Source organism: Magallana gigas, chromosome 4 (assembly GCF_963853765.1).
Source record: "Magallana gigas chromosome 4, xbMagGiga1.1, whole genome shotgun sequence".
NCBI lineage: Eukaryota > Metazoa > Mollusca > Bivalvia > Ostreida > Ostreidae > Magallana > Magallana gigas.
Window position 1 is genome coordinate 18,394,386 of NC_088856.1, and position 22,801 is coordinate 18,417,186.

General features: G+C 33.1%; 1 protein-coding gene and 1 long non-coding RNA gene across 4 annotated transcripts in view; one reads left to right on the plus strand and one right to left on the minus strand.

The window, feature by feature from the left end:
- The window catches only part of LOC105329316 (TBC1 domain family member 30), a 29,469-nt gene extending 12,371 nt beyond the window's left edge, over positions 1–17,098 (minus strand). Inside the window, exons 1-3 of one of the 2 annotated variants that reach the window (XM_066081530.1) lie at positions 16,840–17,098; positions 11,738–11,902; positions 336–463 (exon numbers count right to left, since the gene is read on the minus strand). In XM_066081530.1, the coding sequence (XP_065937602.1) occupies positions 336–463; positions 11,738–11,902; positions 16,840–17,098 (552 nt within the window). Of the gene's footprint in view, positions 1–335; positions 464–3,178; positions 3,720–11,737; positions 11,903–16,839 lie in introns of those variants that run through there. The other variant, XM_034461574.2, reaches the window with a different exon arrangement.
- Positions 3,760–17,985, plus strand: LOC109621040 (uncharacterized). 2 transcript variants are annotated; one of them, XR_010712917.1, is made up of 4 exons: positions 3,760–4,851; positions 11,756–11,911; positions 12,062–12,199; positions 16,853–17,985. It is a non-coding gene; the product is annotated as an uncharacterized lncRNA (long non-coding RNA). The 2 variants fall into 2 exon arrangements; XR_010712918.1 differs by having other exon boundaries at positions 3,765–4,851; positions 12,062–12,157.
- Positions 17,986–22,801: the final 4,816 nt, after the last annotated feature.

A 22,801-nucleotide genomic window follows, 5' to 3' on the forward strand; every position in this document is an offset into this window, starting at 1 on the left:
AAACGCATTACTATTTACGTATTACCATGATGCAATTCAATAACTTTTTTTTGTCGTTTTACTACAAATCTTTTTAATATAAACTAATTTTTAAAACCCTTTGGCTATTTCGATAGATAAAATCTACACATGGCAGACACTTTGTTTTCCCCTTTTTCTGTTTATCGGTAAAATCTGCACTTATGTTTTTAGGTAAACTTGCATTTGTGTAAATGTACACCACCTAACTCTGAATGCTAATCAGTTATTTTGATCTGCTATTTATAAATTCAAAAAAGTTGTTCCAAATTTAAACATTTATTTATAATTCTCAATGACATTGTAGATGTACAAACCTTTTTACGGAAGCTGTCGGGTATCCCATGAGGCAGTCTGGCCACTGCTTTCATTGCATCTCTCCATTGGTCGAAAGCACTATCTCCAGGTAATGGCTCCAAACTGAACCGAATTCTGGTGTCAATTCCTATAAGAACATGAGAAAAAAAATCTTTATATTACAGAAACTAACGGTAATATTTTAACTGTTATAACTGGTTGGACACCATTCATTCATTACAAGAAACAACCTAGTCCAATTGGACAGACTTTTCTCATTTATTAAATACTTTCTGAAAGCATCTCAAAATCAAATTATTCTTAAAATCAAGTCAATGTCAAGGATATGTGGTATAGTATGTAACAGAGTCAGTATTGAAAAATTTTGGGCTACATATTGTAACATCAATTTAAGGGTAATACCTGAAAATATCAGTTTCAAAGGTACCAATATCTTCTTTATCCCTCTAACACAGAATGAAATATCTTGCCACAAAAGACAGAATATGCAGAACTACACACCCATCACCAAAAGCCATGTGCTACATATTTATGGATAATGAAAACAACAAGAAATGAATGCCTTGCTTTTGTATCATTAGTTTGCAATCTTAAATTAGCATGTATTTCCACATAGGTCTGAGTTAAAAAAAAATAAAAAAAAATAAATAAATAAAAAAAATCTCCGTAATTTCATTCAAGTTTTTTTTAGTATGTGGTGCCACGAAAAAACGAATTTGGTGTTTAATTTGTTAACATTGAGAAGAAGTAAACAAGCTTTAATGCAGTACTTAAAAGAATGTACAAACAAGGAACATTCCCAAAAAAAAAAAAAAAAAATATATATATATATATATATATATAAACACAAAAATAAGTCCAATGCTCAAACAGCTTTTATCTACAGCGCTTTCGCGAAATAACCAGGGCGAAAGCGCTATAGATAAAAGTTGTTTGAGCATTGGACTTCTTTTTGTGTTTATTCATCCCCGGTACCAAGAAAAAAGGATTTATTGAATATATATATATATATATATATATATATATATATATATATATATATATATATATATATATATATATATATATATATATATATATAGTTACTCTGAAATATATCTTAGAAAAAAACTGTCATTAAATATAACCAGTACAGTTTCTTTAAAACTAAGCTAAATGCAAAATGATAATATTAGGTCAAGGTCATTGGGATGGTCAATGTCAGAAAATCAACACACAAGTTCATTGCAGACAAATATTCCTATCTTTGTTTGAAGTTAAATTGAAGTTAAATAAAAATATCTTGAACTGTGAGTTTTTAAATTAAACCTAAGCTAAATCCAAAATAATAAAGGTATGAATGTATAAGTATAAATAAGTGTGAAATCAATGTCAAAGAAAAGGGTAAAATCAATTAACAAGAGTACAGTTGAATTGGTCCAACTAATATCAATATGTATGTGTCTTTGCATAAAATATATGGAAATGTAGGTCAAGGTCACAAGGAAGGTCATGTAGGAAAGTTTTCACAATTCATTCACTCTTCCTATATATATTTCCCGCTTCAAAATGCAATAAAAATATTTCAAACGGTGTCTTTGAAAATAAGCTGTAAACAAAAAATAATAATGAAGTCAATGTCACAAAAAGGTCAAGGTCAATAGATTATGATTTAATTGAATAGCTTTGTTGATATCCTAAATGGATCATTGAAGTTTGATTTTAAAAATTATATACTTAACAATTAACTTCTTTGAAACTCAAGAATACGCAGTTTTGCGGATGGACGATAGTAGGTCGCATAAAAAAACTATACGATTATCAAAACCAAAATAAACAAGAAAAAAGAGCAAAAAACACTAGCTTCGTGCTGAAATATCAAAATATAAAAACACTGATACGGTATTGATTTATTTCTATTTCAAACGATTACCGGAATGATGACAGGAATAAATGGGAATTATAAATAGTGCCGGTACGTCAATACTCTGGCCACGATCTGATGGCCCCACCCACGTGTACTGATAGAACCAGCGTCATCAGTTTAAATCCATTGATAAAATTGCGGGATCTCTCAGGAAGCTATAAACCCCAGTATTATTTCGAGTGGAATTCTTAAAATAACCTCCTTCGGCACCAACGGCACAATAAAACGCCATTATCCAATCGGAAATTCTCCGTAATTTCATTCAAGTTTTTTTTTTGTATGTAGTGCCACGAAAAAACGAATTTGGTGTTTAATTTGTTAACAATGAGAAGAAGTAAACAAGCCTTAATGCAGTACTTAAAAGAATGTACAAACAAGGAACATTCCAAAAAATTCTTTCTTCGAAACGAAAATGTTTAATACTCTACGTGTATAAATTAAAAGTAGTGATATGCGGTCCTATTGTAACAAGGTATGGGTTTCTAACCAACAAGTAAATTGGGTTCAATCCATTCGTTACGTGATAAAGTTCATTTGCTTTTCTTTGAACAGTTCTTTTTGTATAGATCTAGGCTTTCGCATCATCAAATATAAAATGCTAATAGACTATAATAGATATAAAATAATATCTGTCAAACATGGGGGTTAAACTCTCGCATTTTCATCTGTACATGTGAAGTCCACATTAGACCGTAGGTGCATTGCACATTACGAAACATCAACATATGAAAATGCACCATATACAACATTTAGTAGCGTGTCCCAACGATAGGCGATTGACATGGAAGATCATATTTTGCTCGTTTAAATAATTGACCGCATGTCACACGATATCTTATAATTATCCACACAATTCAACGCTATTGGAATATTTCATGACATTCTTAGCAATTTCCTATCGATGCATTCCGACCACTATTCTCTAAAACAACATACCTTCTCCATTTTTAGTCCGTTTTGGCGAGAACGAAAACTGCCCAATGCTATTTAAAAATCCAAACATAATTTTGCTTTCAATGAAAATTTTCACAGTAAAGACACGATATCATTGTTGTTGTTGTTGTCGTCCAAAGCATCGTATTACGAGCAGGTGTACAGTGAAGGCGATATTTAGGTTCAGATACGTAATCAGTTGTGGGTCCCCAAGGGTCGGCGTGGATTTAATTCACCCGATGTCCATAAAAATCGATCGTTATGTCGTGTATATACGTCAGTAATGAGACGTTCGGAACTTGGAACTTAAACAAAGGTGCAGTCCTAGAAATGATAAACTGTGTCATAAAATTCTCTCTCACAAAAATCTATACGTCGCCGAATTTTAATTTGGCGATATCTCAGCAACGTGCGTAACACTGCTTCTCAAAACGAACATCTTCACCGATATCAATAAGTAATCTTCAAATGTCAAACATTAGTTCACATTACTGCTAAATGTCGTACGTACTGCTACTCGAGGGAACGAATTTTTATCGTGTTTGATATATATTTTTTATCTACTACATCTATCCAAATTAATACAAGCGACTGCTTAATTCAAAGCGCTTTCGCATCGCAAATCTGCGCGCCAAAAAAGTATTCCATAGTCAAAGAGAATAAAAAATCACACAGCCACGATGAGAATCTTTCTTGGGAACAGTTCTTCAATTTGTATGCTAATGTCACTATCTCCCGCGAGGAAAGTGTTGTCGACCCACACAGGGTAACTCGGAAGGTCATCGATTCCCGGGTTTTTCCTAGGTTTCATCTAAGACATTTTTACGCTGTAACATTGGCAGAGAAAGTCCGTTAAGAACCCCCTGTTGTCAGTCACCGACCGTATCAATGGCCGTTTCTTCAAATCAATTCTTTTAAATCCCTCAAACAATAATTGTTACATTAATCAATGCTCTTTGAAAGCAATTTTTACTTTTTCGTCGAAGACTCTCCAAGACGATCCATATCTCTTGCTGTTTTCTCTCACGTAAAATTAGCGCCGCTGCTTCCAACCCAAAGAAAACAAAACAGATGAATTAATACAAAAATTGTGATCAATACTTGGTATCTAAAGGTCAGGAACCCATGTTTCAGTATTGATATTTTCTTTCCCCAAGATCGGCTTACGGTACATGTATATGTACCGCGAATACGAGCACTTTGTACGCGTACAGAATAATAATATCATGAACGCACCCAAGACCGATCAAGTCCTGCTTCGGAAGGTGGAATATCGCCCAGTGTTATTAACACCTCTGTTGCTCCGAGAATTTCCAATAGTAGCGTAGGCGAACGAGAGAAGAACTATTGTTTGACTTTTTTCGATAACAGTTTGCGATGAGAGGCATTAATGGTTTTCTTTTCTCTGATAAACACCCACTTTTATCGTCCAAGTGGAGTTGATGGCTTGTTGTCTTTGAGATGAAAGTTTATTTCAACAAACATGCGACACGTACAGACAACAGTTAAATCAAATCTGGAGCACCTGTTAGAATTCTCACTACACCGTCAACATTTTATTTTACCCGACTTTTTAAATATATGTACACTTCATTAGTACATTACACCGATGGATGGAAAACTTAACAACGAGGAATGCCCATGTTGCCCGCATTTGGAATGTACTGGAGACATCTGTGAGTATTGTTTTTACAAACGATATCAGAAATACCTGTCATTGAATAAGGACAATTTAATTTTAAACTTTTGATCTATTTTTACTGCAGCTATTGCTGGAATACAGTGAAATAATTCAATACCTTCAAAAACAAAAGGTTATTGAAACTGGAGCTTTTAAAACTATATATTAACTAAAGGCATCTAAATCAGTCCAAAAAAACTATTCATTGTTGTATTAACTTCCATTTCAAATAATATACTTCATTGCCTACGTCTAAAAGAGAGAAAAAACAAAATAACGGCAATGAATTAATGGCGAACAATTAGGTATCAAACTTCAAAGGATGTATTTTTTGGTCCCATTACTATAATTCATAATTCGATGCCACTGGACCATGTTCACTATAGTTAAAGGTAAGATGTGTAAATATCAATTTTCTTTCAAGTTTATGGCGGTGTAAATGTTTTGTTTTAGGTATCTAAAAAGCACCAAAGGCACTAGCGATATTAATAACACTGTAAATATTGGACGAAGTAGAACACACAAGGTTTCTTTTTTCATTATATCGTTACACAATTTAATTATCTTTTTTAATGTTGGTGTATACATATTCGCTTAGTCATGACACAACCTACGCAGATTAATGATGTAGAATTTGTTTTATATATTGACATTTAGACTTATTTTTCAAAACGTAAACGTTTGACATTAAATAAAACAAGCACATTTCAAAAAAAGAATGATACTAAAACATTTTTGCGAAACCGATACGTGTGTAGACTTCGACCAACAACCGTGACGTTATTGCGTGTTTAAAAAATCAAATCACGTTCAATCGTTTCGTTTTATTTTCCCCATAAGTCTATTCTTTAGTTTTCAATATACTATAATTCAATAAAAATATTGTTGCATCAAAATTTATTGTGAGATATTGCGGGTTTTTCTTTTTTTTTTCGGGGGGGGGGGGGGGGGGGGGCTGGATAGCTAAAATTGAAAAGTTCTCTAGATCGGTTCTATAATATTCTTTTAGATCAATTGATAAATAGTGCCTGTTTGGGAGGGTAACAGTTGAAATTGACACCCCGAGGAAACCATTGTCAAACGACGCGAAGCGGAAGTTGACAATGGTTTTCGAGGGGTGTCAACTTCAACTGTTATCCTCCCAAACAGGCACTATTTATTCTAATATACTGAATGTCTTAATTTTAGAGAATTTTTATATGCTTTTATATAGAAATGACGAAAATTCTACAGCGAACCGTACGCGCATGTAAAATTCGTTGTGTTACCCGTTGCTAAGTGTGTTGCTAACGCTGAGGGTAATAGAACGGATTTTCAACTGCGTCTAAACCAATAAGATTTCAGTATTTAACATGAAAGTATAATAAAACGAATTGTTACCTGAGCGTTGTTAAATTATGCGCGTACGGTTCGCCGTGGAATTCAGTTCATTTCTATATAAAAGCAGCAAAATTTTCTTTAAAAATAAGACATTCAGTATAATAAAATAAATAGTGCCTGTTTGGGAGGGTAACTGTTGAAATTGACACTCCTCGAAAACCACTGTCAACCTCCGCTTCGCGTCGGTTGACAGTGGTTCTCTCGGGGTGTCCCAAACCCTCCCAAACAGGCACTATTTAAATAATAGTGATTCTGGATATTACATCAATAAAGACAGCGTGTAGTTCAGATTATTCCCAAGAATCCTTTAAATTTGTTCTGTTGTCATATCGTAAATTCTGCATTCACACTAACCCAGTTTACTGGTGGTCTTCAATACTTGTATTCTTAAAATACACGGGTCTGTTTCTGCATTCATCAGTACTTGTATTCTTTAATACTTGCATTCTTTAATACTCAGGGTCTTAATTGTGTTCCTAAATACTTGTAATATTCAATAATTGTGTTCCTCAATACTGGTAATATTCAATAATTGTGTTCCATATTCAATAATTGTGTTCCTCAATACTGGTAATATTCAATAATTGTGTTCCATATTCAATAATTGTGTTCCTCAATACTGGTAATATTCAATAATTGTGTTCCATATTCAATAATTGTGTTCCTCAATACTGGTAATATTCAATAATTGTGTTCCATATTCAATAATTGTGTTCCTCAATACTGGTAATATTCAATAATTGTGTTCCATATTCAATAATTGTGTTCCTCAATACTGGTAATATTCAATAATTGTGTTCCATATTCAATAATTGGGTTCCTAAATACTTGAAGAACAAAATGACATTCCTTTAAATCTATACTGAATTCTTTGGGATCTTTATTATGTTCCTCAATAATTACTTGCATTTTTTTATCACCTTTATTCAAACATGGGGTCTTCCATACTTGTATTTTTAAAATACATGGGGTCTGTTTCTGAATTCATCAATACTTGTACACTTTAATACTTGCATTCCTTAATACTCAGGGTCTTAATGGTATTCCTCATAACTTGTATATTTCAATACTTAGGGTCTAAATTGTTTTTTTTAAATACTTAATGTATTCATCATTACTTGGATTTCTCAATACTGTAAACCAACTTTTATTCGCGTGCGAAAAATATTCGCGAGGTTTGCGAGAGCCTTGTCATCACAAATATTTCTCGCCACAAATCAATCCTTTGTCTATAGTTTTTATAACAATACAGGTCTGGATAAGGCTTGGTCGCTAACATTAGTCGTTGCGAACCAGTTTATCGGCAGTTAATCACGAAATAAAGTCGACGCGAATAATAAGGGGTCTATTATTGTATTCCTCAGTACTTGTTTTTCTCAATACATGTACATGTACTTGCTTTCCTTGAACTTCATCCTTGTATTTCTTAATTCTTGGTGTATCATTCTTTTCTTCTATACTTGTTTCAATTTTCAGGGTCAATATTGTGTTCCTCAATACTGGTAACCCTCAAAACTGTATATCTCTTAAAATACTTGGGGTCTATATCATACAGGTCTTTTTTTGAATGAGTCTTTCCAGTTATGGTTATATTGTTCCTATATGTATAAATATATATATGACTTTTGCAGATTTTCTACTAGATAATCTCATATTGGATTTTATTTGTCTGTGCTTTCTTTCCTTTATTGTCCTACTACAGTTATCCCTTGTAAAACATGGAACATGTTTTAATAGAAACAAAAAGAGAGCAAAATCAATGAAAAGAGATTGAAAATAATACTTTCATTAATGGTAAAACCATTAAAGTGGTTTGAAAAAAGCAGTTGTGATTTCATCTGATACAGTGCAGTCTATCGCCTTGATGGTAACAAGTACACTTGCAGATTTTGTTGGAACAAAACAGCATAAAAAATTGTTACATCTTAAATCATGCAATAAAGAACATACTGTTTTCCACCAACTGAGCCCCCTGTCTAGAAAAAGTCCCCCCCCCCCCCCCCCAAAAAAAAATACAATCTTGGAGTTGCATATCATATGATTAAAGCAATTGAATTAAAATCAAAGGCTCAAATAAAGTTGAGACATTACTTTAGTATGTAAAGCAACCTGCAGATTACTAAGTATGTATGTTAAGACAATTTCACTGATGGGGTACTTTTGGGCTTTTTTTGTTGGAAGGTCCATGTAGTTAATGTTCTAGGTCATATTTTGACACCTTTTTTTTAAATTATGGGTAATAGAAGTTCCGTTTCTGAGGATACTTGGTATCTCAATTCTACCAACAGAAAATAAGGGATCTGCATTGCATATACTATATTTCTCATTTAGCAAAAGGCATAAAATGGATTACTCTGTGACTACATTAGACACCTATTAATGCTTTCTCCATAAATCAATATCTAGATGTATAGGAATGTTGGTTTTGTATGGACTATAGAACTGTGTTTCTTGATCAGATGTATTACTATTGATGGTACAATTTGAAACACAACTGGAATAAAGGGGATTACTGCTTTTGAATAAGTATTTAAATGTTTCATTTTTACTTCGAATGATTACAATTTTGAGTTAAATCATTACTTAACATTGAAGTAATCTCAACTTAAATTTTCTTCCCTGGAAAAATTTGGTATCACAAAATAAGAAACAGAGCACTAATTTACATCTCATTTGAATAATCTTTCCTTTGCTTAAAAGATATAATGAAAATAAATATATTGGTGATATTCGAAGCTGATCATAATTCTAACATGAAAAATTTTAATCTGTCCATATACATGTATTGTTTTTCTTGATGAGTCTTGAGCATGTTGATAAAAAATAATCATTGAATACAGAAAATCTTTTTAAAAAAATCTTTGGATAAATTGTTACCACATCCTCCATCACAGTTTAATGAACCTTACTGCGGCACATTTTATAATTCTTACAAATTACTTGACAATCAATTCTGACTCTCCATGAAATGGATTAACAAAAATACAACTTTTAATTTACAAAGACATTTTTTTTTCTAATTTAATTGATCCCAGAGTTGTAAAAATGCTAACATACTGCAAAAAAAAAAAAGAGATGAAAAAATGGCAAATTTTGCTCTTTTCATGTTATTGACCTTCAGTTTATTTTTGATTCATTATAGATGAAGCAGCAGATCCTACTCTTTCACAGATCTGATCAGACTAGTGTTGACAGTCTATAATTGTATGGAGAAAATGTCAATTTCTCCACAGACCCCATCAATCACATGAACCTGGGTGGTCAATAAATTAACCAGTCTAATTTAATTTCTTTTTTTAAATATATAAAAATCTGATTTGTTTAATTAGCTTTAAACTATTAGTTTGCACAGTTTTTATAGAAAAAAAATCCATACATTTTAGCATAAAAATCTCAATATTTTCTTTTATCTTACAGAAGTCTTCTTTCAGTAAATACTATAAAATTAGACGTTCTGAATCCGCTACTGCTTGTTTGAGAAGCGGTAGTGGATTTTGAATGTCTTATTTTAATTAGATTGACATATATAGTTACTTTTTAAAAAAATATAAAACATAACTTATTTATTCACAAACCTTCTACTATTGCCAAATTATTATGCATATTCCTGACTGCATGGTGAGAAAACTTTTAAGTTTTATTGCCAGAAAACTTCTTATTCTCATGGGAAATACTACCTCTAAAAAGAGATTATTTTTGCATGCCCTTGGGGATTATAATTATCATTAAATACTCTGTTCCAAAATATTTTTTCATTGTTTTATCTCTTTTTTCAATGCCTTTACTTCATCAAATTTAGAGGTACAAAAAAGAAATTCTCACATTGTAAAGTAAAGTGAAGTTTACCCGGTAATTATTGAAATATGAGGAAACAATCAGGAAATGACTATTTCATATTCCCATTTCTTTCCCTTTTTAATCGATCTGTATTTGAGACTGTCTATAAAATTTTGATTTAAAAAAATCACTTTATTTTTCTATGAAAGAAAATTGTCTGATAATACTGCACATGAAAAATGCCACTTCTGCAGATGAGTAGGTGGACAATGAAAAACTCAAACTATTACTGCAAGCACTCACTGCTCATCTCCCTGATGGACAATCAACATATACTCACTGATAAAAAAACCCACCATTAGGCTGAAAATTTGTCACTAAAAGCTTATAGAAAGGTAATTCAATGCTAGCTGTTTTATTATCCATATTCTAACACATGTAAATCTGCAGACTGTTTCCAAGTCCTTAAGGGTTTGTTTCATTGTTTTCTCACCTGTTCTTTCTCAAGCTTTGTTTTTCTTTTATGAATCATTAATCTCACAGGTGCTTTAGGACAGGATCGACCCCCCCCCCCCACTTCCACCCCCCACCCCCCCAAAGCATATAGACCCTCGGGACTTTATTCATTTTTTTATATTAAATTATCCTTTTAGGACATATTTCTAATATAATTTATACATTCATTGCATATTTTTACCTAAAACAAACATTTATAAAAAAATCAGACCCTCTACATACATAATACAAGAAGGTTGCTAACTTCGTCTGCCAGCCGAGAGGCACTGCCGATGAATATTTGTTGAAATGTATTATCAAACTACATCTACCAGTAAAAACGGTGACTTTATGTCGTAGCCCGATAATTCCCTTCACTGAATATCTGCATGCCATGCCCGTGTAAATACATTTATTTGGTTAATTAGGACAATTTTCACCGACAAGTTGCAAGTTTTGAATCATCCATCTAGAATCAACGGAGGTGAGGGTTTATCGCAAGGAAGATAACTCCGCTCTTAAACAGAGCAATTGCATGGCAAACTCAAAAAAAGTACAATTCATTAGAAGTATGAATTCTAATCAAGACATAAAAGAGAAAAAAAAAAATTAATGTTACGAGTTATCTTCCTTGTCATAAACCCTTACCGTTGATTCTGGATGGACGAAGTTAGCAACCTTCTTGTATTATATACACAGAGGGTCTGATTTTTTAAAAATGTTTGTTTTAGGTAATTCTGGGCAATGAATGAATAAATAAGATTAGAAATATGTCCTAAAAGGATAATTTAATCAAAAAAAATGAATAAAGTCCCAGGGTCTATATACTTGGGGGGGGGGGGGGTGGAAGTGGGGGGGGGGGGGGGTCAATCCTGTTATTAATCTCAATATATATTCATTCACTCTCTCTTCTTTCTCTCTCTCTCCTTTCTCTCTCTTTCTCTCTCTCATATTCGTTGTTAAAATAAATGTATAACTAGGGATTTTTCTATTCCCTGGTAGCAAAGTTGTGTGATTATTTATTTATTTTCAATGTTAATTTCCGGAATTTCTGGATTATATATAAAAAAAAAAATTGCAATCAAACTTATGTGATTTTAAATGATATCACAAACAATTGGTAAAAATAACACCTTACATCATAAACCTCATCGTTGGTGATAATTCTTCAACATAAAAATTAGACTAAGTATGAATCGCCCAGCCTCCCTCTGCATTCTGATACCTACTTCTCTTTTGCGAGGAAGCCTGCAGTATGGCGGTCACTAGATCCGAGTTGTGCTGGAGCTTGGCCACTCTCCGATCTCGTCTCTTCAGTTGGCGCACCAGGCGAGACGATACAAAGTTAATGCGATGCTGCAGCTCATCTACAGTCTTCCTCAGCTCAGTCACACCTACAAAAGGTATGAAATCTTTTTTTAAAAATACACAACATACCTTAATTTCATTTAGCATATAAAGTCACAGAATAAATATTTTGGCTCAAAGTAATATTTGTCAATGTAATAATACTTTCTGGCTTCAATTAGATTAAAGTGATTTCAATTTTGCAGGTATCGAGCAATTATTTTGAATATGGATTCCATGCATTAGACCTTTGCCACAGATCTCTAACAATGATGAGTCCTAGGTCTTTCAGTTCATAAGTGGTACTGAAGTTTATTATCAAGATCTACAGAATGATTTTGAAGGTAATTTTTTATATTGTATCTATATATTAGAAAATGAAAAGAAAGATTATGGTAAAAGAAAATTGTTTTTGAAATGAAGTATAAGGTTGAACGGTTGGGTTAATTGCAATTATATGACATTATGAAATAAAGAATAAGACAATTTTAAAAATATTTGTTTTGCCTCAGACTAGAATGTCTCGACGTCATTGGATGAATCGCGTCACATGATTGCCTTATAAATTTCTTTACACGGCAGGCGTCAAAATTTAAACGGCAACATAGCTGACATAACATTATTTTAGCTGATTTTTTACACAAATGTTCAACCATACCTTTAATTTTTTAGCCCCAAAATATTTAGAGTGACCCCCCTTTGCCCGTGACGTAATAAAACGATCCTATTTACAATGGCATCCAGGTTTGCACAGACGACTTTGTTTGTTTACATTTTAAACTTTAGGTCCTCAACAAAACAAAACACTTATTAGGTTTGTTACTGACTGTTTACAGAAATTTGAGGTGTCGGTAAAGTCCATAGAAGGCTCGGCTCCGCCTCGCCTTCTATGGACTTTACTGAACCCACAAATTTCTGTAAACAGTCAGTAACAAACCTAATAAGTAATAATATATTTTTGAAAAACACCATGCCTCAAATAATGAAAAATTATCATAAAAGCTAATGAGGATTTGCAGTTTTATCCATATTCTGTCCTCAAGTCAAAATAAAATTAATACATGTATCATACATTACATACTGTAATATATGCTGAGATAGTTAGGGAGTTGAAACCAAACTGGTACAGTACTAGTAGAATGTCAGCATACAAACTTAATGTACGCTAGCAAAGTCAATTCACAGATCAGTCACATTGTTAAGATTTTTTTTACCTTTTAACGACTTTTGTTGCAAGAGGGATAACTCCTGAACATATAATTTTTAAATGATTATGATATTCATTTTGTGATTGATTTCTATACTTTGAGATCTCTCCAACCATTCAGCAATAATTGGACAAGGTGCATGTACACATGAATTTTGTTCATTCTATGAAATAGTTTTAATCTACCTCTCACCTTGCTACCTCAACTCCATTTTTTTAAAGCTCTTTTTATCCTTCTATAGATTTTCTTATTACATGTATTACATGTAGCAAAGAGAGTTGCAAAGATCAAAACAATTAGTAAAATGGAATTATTACAAAAATTGTTTAAACAAACTGAAAATTTTTTTTAATGTATTTCAAATATCAGAAATCCCACTGACATAAATTGTCCTCGAGTTTCATTATTACGAACAAAATTTTAACACATTTTAAATGTTATGATGAAAATGTGTGGTGTACTCCAGAATATTTTGTATGAAACTGACTTGGCATGATTATTATTAACTATTAACGGCATATAAAAAGAGCAAAGGGCGCAAACTTTTACTTATGTGAAGGATGCATTACATTGATTTCCTATATGCATGATGTATATGCATAGTTTCAGAGATATTTATAAAAACTCAAATGTCAATACTGCCTATTACACTCATAAATGTCTCCAAACAGGCGCATAAAATTCACTAAAATGAGCAGGTGCATGATGGGAGTGGCTGCAAAGCGTCGTCAAAAATCAATGAATCTCATACAGTGAAGTATTTTAATAACTTCTTTTTATCTAAAAAAAAAAATGGATGTTTCTGTTAATGTTACACTAATACACCATGCCCAAATTCAGATGAATAAAAAACCTTGTTTCATGGGGGAAAGGTCCAAGGCCTATTTTTGCCAATGTTACAATGTAATTTTGTAAATTAAAATTTGAAATATTGAAATTCAAATTTTACAAGGGGGGGGGGGTGGACTTGACCCCAAGATCTCTTATTGCAAGTGATCAATATTACTCTCATTTTATTCCATCCCCCCCCCCCCCTTTCTCCTTCTCTTTATTTAACAATTGGTAACTTATTATGGATGTTTGCCTGGGGACTCAATAAGGATGTTTACAGCATCAGCCGATCCCTTCAGTCAATTTGTACAATACTACCATATGTTACATGGCACCTGTCAAATGTAGAGCTCATATTTACATTGGTGGTGTAAACTGTGTTTCATACCACAATACTGCCACTAAACATGTTATATTAATACAGAACATATGCTGGTTACCAGCTTTTTACCTTTAATGGATTTTTTTTTTAAAGTTTCCTATCCTATTCATAAAATGGTTTGTTTTTTGGTTTTGAAGTAATGATATCTCCTTAGCTTGATTGTTTACAAAAATAAGAAGGATAGGCACATATATTTAGACAGAGAGAAAAAAAATATCAATGACATGCATTCAAAGATTATATATACATCTACAAAGTATTTCCTATGTTATTTTTTTAAGAAAACATATTGTAATTCATAACTCAATAGAAACTGACAGGGCTGAAATCTACACGATCTCGTGCTAACAAGTTTATCAATTTGTTGAAACCTTCAGCAAGCTAGCTATCAAGGAAATCACAAACTGCACTAAATAAATGTGATTATTTCAGACTCAAATTCCCATGTGGGGGGAATTGGCTTTTTTCTATAAAATTTATGTACTAACTAAATACATTAACAATGATTTAGTTACTTTTACCTTATACTCATTAATTTGTTAAAAGAAATTCAAAGATGTAAACATAAACAATAAAATGCTTTGAATTCTTTGTAAATATTTTCGGGTTCAGGATCTACAAACATATGGCTGAGTTGACATACTCTTTCTAATGGACATAAGATGGTGGGGTTAATGGAGCATAGTGTAGATACAAATAGGAATAGTAAGTTAATGAAACAACTCAGATAAAATCAAACAGGTTATCAAACCAACCCATCTAATGAATTAACCACTTAACCTGGACTCGGAGTTTGATTTTAAGATTCAGATTCAGCCACATGCCTGTATCAAGTCACTATAGCATATTTTATAACGGATAAAAAAATAAAATAGAAAATGACCTAAGAACTTATAAAATAATTTTAAATAAAATCTTGATTTCATATTTGAAAATTATCTTAAAGTTATACTATCTGTGCTTTCTTATCCCATTCAATGGAGTTTTTGAAATAAATTTTGTGTACCAGTAAATAATATAAAAAAAATCTTTGCTTCAGAATTAAGTTGACTGTTAAACTACATCAATAGGGTACAGGAACTATTTGATATTTACTCACTAATTAAATTTAACGCCCAAATCATGCATCAAAAATTGAATCACATCTTCCATTGCTGATCTATACATCATGTGGTTTTGAATCATGCTTGATGTATTCAGACATTAAAAACTATTTGCAATTTAATATCTTATGTTCAACTGACACAAAATTGTGTATACAGGAAATTCAATGATTTGTTTGCCTCCTGATGGTATATGTTGAGAATATATGACTATATGTTGAGCAATGAAAAAATATCAATACATATAAATCTCTACTACCAGCATTCTAAAGCTTCTTGAATCTCAAAGGAAATAAGCCAGGAACATTTGATAATAAAAATCTGATATATCAACAGTATCTTATGTCTTCATGAAAAACAAATGCGATCAATGAAAGTTTGAGTTCACAATTAAGCAGATCGATAGTTGCAGGAATTTAGGAGCTAGGAACTAGAAAAATATAATGTGTGATTACATACACACTAGCCTTAAACCCAAGCAAACCAACACCTTCTGGTACATGTTTTTCTGTTTTTCCTGAGGTTCATACCCTAAAAATTAAGCTACCTCTGACAAGTTAAATTTTTTAATACAGGAGAGGGGGATTGTTAGGCTGAAATAAAATGCTATGATTTTAGTTAGCATGTAATTATCATTAAAAGATATTAAGAATTATGTTATCCTTTTAAAATAACTTTTACAAATTAAAAGTTTGTAATCAACATCTACTACTGAATTTTATCTTAGAATGGCCTAAACTTATAATGAGAGGTCAGGGACCATTTTCTCCAAAGATACGAGGTAATGCTTCATTTATTGTTCCTCACATAACCATGTACTTGACATTTGTTTATAACCAAATATTTAAAGAAAATATTCCCCTGGATGTAATCTATCAAAATAACAAAAACAGGTTTTCATCTATGTAAAATACATCAACAAACTTAGCTTGCTTGATTAATCACAAAAACACGGAACTAAACATTTCATATCTGTTCAGTGTTTCAAGTGTATGTACAAATCAAACTATACAGTATCAATGCCATAGAATAACAAACTGTTTCCAAAGAATGAAAACAAATTGAATCATAATATCTTTGGTTCATTGTAAGCATGTTTCAATTGATGCATCTAAAAAGCATTGAAAACTGAGAACATGATTCATAATGCTTAGTGCAAGCAAAAGAATACTGCATGCATATTTCATGCAAACAGACATTAAGGTCAATTTGTGAATTTATTGCTGCAGTAAATTCATGATTGTAAAAACTGTTACAGAGAGAGAGAGAGAGAGAGAGAGAGAGAGAGAGAGAGAGAGAGAGAGAGAGAGAGAGAGAGAGAGAGAGAGAGAGAATATTAGACTGATAGAGGAGAGAGGGAAACAGTTGAGTATGTATATAAACTGATGGACAAGGAAAGGGAGAGTGAGAGAAAGGAGAAAGAAAGAGAGAGAATATGATTCTTGATATAAGCTGTTTACTTTGTGTTTGTAGGACAGAGGGGAGGATTCGAGTGGAGTGTTTATTGTCGTTCTCCAGTTGGAATGAATTGCGGTGCCAGTGGTACACCTCTGACGTACTGGAACATTCCGTGAAGGTGTCACTCTCAAAACTATCATGGCGACCATCGTACCACCGGTCGTATATCTCGCAGAGGAGGTCGTCCACGATGGATGTTTTGCGGTCATGATGCGAAAGATCTGTCAGAGAGCCAATGGAGGACATTTCACTGTGCTGCATAGGAAATTTCCTACATTCTACAACAAGATTTGAATATATATAATAACATCATGCTATGAATTACCAATATTCCTAATTTCTTAAAATTGCCATAAACATGATAAAGACATAAAGACATGGTCAGGAGCAGATTGAATTTGACAAAACATCGTATCTGATCAAGACAGAACCATTAATAAATGACATTTTTACTTTTAAACAAATGTATACTTTACTCTGTATCAAAACCCATTTATCATAATTTTGAGGAAAAAGAAAACAATTCTATGAAATAATTTAAGTATGCAAGGTAAAGTAATCTTCTCTCTTAAAAATATATTTATTACTTTTATCATGTTTATTCTCTGTAATCCATGTTCATACATGTACCAATCACCATCACGTATATGTAAACCCTTACTCAAAATCATTAAGATTTATTAATTTCTCCAACTTAGATGTTCTAAAAAATCCTGAGATTTGCATATATGATTAGTTACCTGACTCCAAATTAATCACAGAAATGTATGGTGATACATGCTACTCCACAATTTAATCAATTCAAACAAATGTTATAGGATTTTTTTCTCTCCCAATAACAATGTAATCCTGTGCTGCAAATAAATTATATTATGCGTATTTTGGAGATAACAAAAATATTGCTCCAAAGGCATTTTCATTGCCGTATTGCTCACTACAGCTGTGACAGATCATGCGTCATGCATCCATTGGCCTGCTGGTTTGGTGGTCAATTATCTAGTAAGCGGATTTATCAGTTAAATTGCCGATGGGTACACTCAAAATTGAAAATGTATTGAAGTTTTGCATCAGTTAACACCAGTTTTATCGATATATAAAACAATTTTATGACTGTCGTGTTTTACCGATTAAAAGATTGATAAATCATACACACCTTCTTGTTTTAATGTTTCATCATTTTGTCAGCAATCTTGGTGTTACAACGATAAAGCTTGATACAATATTGCACAATCCATTCCCAAACTCCGTATTTCATGCTACTTGCAGACTTGTTGGCAAAACATTGAAGAGCTGACGAGTTTTCTCCCTCCAATTATAGAGAGTTTTGTTTCAGTTTCAATGGCGGGACGTTTAAATTTAGACAGCTCAGTATTTAAAACTCGATGAGAAGATTAGAAACAATTATGTCCCAGCATGCAAGAAAATTACAAATCAAATGTTCGTATTCTCGAAATATAGATTAAGGAAATTGAAGCTGACATTTAGAAACCTTTCAATATCACTTTTTCTATTTCATTATGCCCCCGCCCCACACCGCAAACACAATTATTCCCCGGACCCTTCCATGCGCATGGATCCCTGCATAGTTAAATACACGTGAATTTTTGGTTTGTGAATCTAATTTTGATTTGATTTGTTGATCTCGAATATTTTATCGACCTAGATATAAGATTCATCACAATCCTTAAATTGCGACTAAACATCACCGTGGCGTCGGAAGCAAATATTGTGTGTGTGCATGTGTGTGTGTGTGGGGGGGGGGGGGGGGGTAGACTAATCATCAGAAATCTTGACAAGGAAAAAACACCAAAACAAAACAAAACCTATTTCCCAAAATCATGAAAATCCTAATCAAAAAAAAAAAATCCCAAAATAATCAGTGAAATTCTTAATCTGTATAATTTTTCATTTTCAATATTACTATTAATATTTCATTCTTATATTCTTATTATGGTAAATCTAGGAACAATTATGTTTGCTGCGAGGAAAAAGTGTGGGGGGGGGGGGGGGCGCTAGCCCCTCCCGGATGCCATGTGTCTATTATGGTTAGGTCTAACTTTGCAAAAAAAGTTGGGGGTATAGCCCCCCCCCCCCCCCCCAGCTCCCCCGGTTCCGACGCCTATGCATCATTGCCACGGTTTTGATGACCATATTCTCCTCGGTGTAAGATGCAGTTCCAGCTGCAGGTCCAGCAAGACGCGGTCCATCCGAATTTATTGAGTCCGGGAGCTACAGACCTGCAGCTACCTCGGTGTATATCTTTAAGTTTGAGTCCGGAAGCTACAGACAGGTCTGCAGCTGCCTCGGTGTATATCTTTCAGTGGCTTTGCAAAAGGCCAGGTGGATTTAATGAGGTTTAATCGAATTGTCAAAAAAGCTTCGAGAAATGTAAGAGAATTTACTTATAATGAATGCAACGTATTATCGATGCATATTAAACATACATATGATACATAATCAATCTGCATCAAAATGAAAGGAAGCAGCACTGCTTTTTAGAGCACAGTTTTGGTAAGCATCTTTAAAAATGACGCGTACGGTTGCTTTGATCCAGTATGGGGGGGGGGGGGGTAGTAAATTGCCATAATACTATATGAAATTTCAAAAAATGCAATACATCGGCGTGCTATGGTAACCGTAAATTACATTTTAACTTTTATTCCCCTATCCTATGAGACAAATATACCAGGTATAAAATTGTTTGAAAAATGGTGAAACTGCAATTTGTACTTTAAAAAATCTGGTAAAAAATCTCGCATTCACCGTTTTGTCAGTCATGTTTGCTTCGATCATTTTAAAACTCGGATTTATTTTTTTTTCCTTTTAGATGTATTTTCTTGAATCTTTGTATCTGTTGGTGTTTCTTTTGTTTTGTTTTTTATATATTTATTTTTTCAGTAATTTGATTTTTATGTAAACAAAAGAAGAAAGAACAAAACTATTAGAGACGTCTCTGTTACTGTAATCATAAACATTATGCTCAGCTTCAGGTGGGGTGGGGGTGGGTGGGGAGGGGCTGCCGTTCCCCAGACCCCTTTCTTACAAAACTTCTGTCTCTAGCTAAGCCGCCGAATTCACGTATTTTATCTTAGAATCAACTATACATGTGTAAAGTTTTCAACAGCGTAATTAGGCAAGATATTGGAGCCAAAATAAAGCATATCGATGTAGTCCTTTTCTTTTTTTATCAAAACCAAATATTATAAACGTACGTGTTTTTCACCAAGAAATGGGGAGATGAATAAATTGTACCATGCAGAAGGCAAATTAACTTCAATTGACACTGCTGTGCAGTAATGAGACAACCAAATATAAAGAAAGTTAATTAAGCATGACGTTGATAATAAAAATGTCATTTATTCATTTGCTAAGCTTTCTTTCCTTAGAAGTGAGTAAAAAGCAACAAGAGCTAGAACTTTTGGTTAAATTAATTGTATTCATTTGAAATTATCTCAGTCTTGAGGAAATAAAGTATGAATGAATGAATGAATGAACGCAAAGGAGAGAGCAATAACGCGAAAAACTCCTTTCAAAATTATTAAGTTTTGAACTGCAACAGGCATAATAACGCCTTTCCAAAAGCCACAATAATGCAAACTCAAAAGGCTCATGGGTTGCAATACTGTTATATATCATTACTGTCAGAAGTAGGGTTGCTGTAACTTTATAATGTAATTATCACACGAGTAAAAGGCTGTAATAATTTTATATCATTGTTCAGACAACACAATTTTGTTACAATGGTTTAAAGACTGTAACAATCACAATTAGAAGTAGGCCCTAATGTTATTGTATTTTATGAGTCACTGTCACGGTTACGGTTTCGTTACAGTTACTGTCAGTAGGACGGTTACAGAACAGTAACTGTCCGTGGAAAGATTACAGTACTATTGCAGTCACCGTCAGTGATAACTAGGGTTATAGTACAGTTACAGTAACTGTCAATGGTAATGTTAAAGTAATGGTACGGTCAACTTAAGTAGTAAAGATACAGTACTGTACGTTACAGTCGTCATCATCAGTTATAAAGTTACAGTACTGTTACAGTTAGTGTTACCGGTAGGTTTACCGTACTGTTACGGTAACCATCAGTGGGGGTTTAAAATAATGTAACAATCATCACCAACAGTGATAACATGTTTCAGTCACCATCAGTGGTAAGGTTACAGTCATTACTGACAGTGGTGATGCTACAATACTGGTACAGTCGTCAAAGAAAGTAATAATGTAACATTCCTTTTACAGACACCATTTTTTGGTAAGGTTGAAGTATAGTTACAGCCACCGTCAGTGATAAAGTTACATTTTGTACAGTACTATTACAGTCCCTATCAGTTATAGGTTTACATTAATGTTACTTTCAGTGGTAAGAGTACATTACCTGTACTGTCACCTCAGTGGTAGGTTTACAGTACTGTTACTGTCAGTGGTAAGGTTACAGTCATTGTCAGTCAAATGTTACAGAACTGTTACAGTTACTGTCAGTGAGAACATTACAGTAATGTTACCATCGCTGTCAGTGGTATATTACAGAACTAGTACAGTCACCATCAGTAATAATGTTATGGTACTGTTGCAACCACGGTCAGTGGTAAGGTTACAGTACAATTTTAGTTACCATATTACTTAAACCTTCACTACATGTCACTGATAGGTTAACAGTAATGTTATTATCAGTAATAATGTTACAGTACTGTTATATTTACCATTAGTGAAAAAGTTACATTACTGTTACAGTCACTGTCCTCGATAAGGTTACAGTATTGTTACAGTTACCATTAGTGCTAGGTTACATTACAGTTACCATTAGTGGTAAGGTTTCAGTACTGTTACAGTCACTATCAGTGGTAATGTTTGAATACTGTTACACTTTTAGTGGTAATGTTACAATAGAGATACAGCACTGTTCTATCAGTGTTGTGCATATGAAAAATATATGGTCAAAATCACTTTATGGATAGAGCGTCATAGCTTGTTTAGTTATTGTCTGTGTTATGGTTACTCTTTTGTTACCATAAACATCAGTGGTAAGATAATAAGCCTGTAATAATCACTGTCACTGGTAAGGTTACAGTACATACTCTGATACTTATTATTTAGTCATTCAAATTATTAAAGGTACATAATTTAGTACAGAAACAGTACTTTTTTTTCAATGTCTGAGGTATCCTTCTAGTGTTATCTTAAGTTACTTATTATACCTACATGTATATTGGTATAGTGGTAGATTTACAGTATTTGTATTTTATCAGTGTTAGTGGTTTGTTTACAGCACTGTTACAAAGAATGTCAGGTTAGGATATACCAGTATATTTACAATAACGTTAACATTTACTGTGTAAGATAAGCCTTAAAAGTACCCGAAAAGCACTGATAGAGATAGAACTGTTCAGTTTATCTATCTACATGTAATTTATATGTTCAATGACGTGTTACCCCACTTAAAAAAATGGCCTACATGTAATTACAAGACTATGAAATTCATATCATGATATGCCAAGAGTATTGATTATGAAAACCAGTTGTAATCAATACAAAAAAATCCTCACAAATGCAAACTGCAGCCAAATCGTCTCCTGTGAGAGTTTGAGTCTGACGTCGTCATGATTATTTCGTGCAGTCCGTGATTTTTCCTAGGTAGTTGTAGGTCTCGACCGTGCAGTCGATAAACTGGGCGTGTCAAGTTTGGTCATGTCACTTTCTTGTCAGTTCAGCCGCTGTAGATTTCGACTATTTTTTCAATCTGGCTGTTTCTATAGAGCTATGATTTAACTATGAGTTTCCGTAAGGAAATAATACTTGGTAGATGTTATACAATTAATTAATGCTTGAGCAGTCAATAGACCAGAATATTTTTCCCGAGGTGCAGGGAACAGCTCAGTCTGATCTATTGCACCAAGGGAAAAAATTCTGGTCTATTGACTGTTCAAGCATTAAATAATTGTTTTATTACCTAATTCCTTT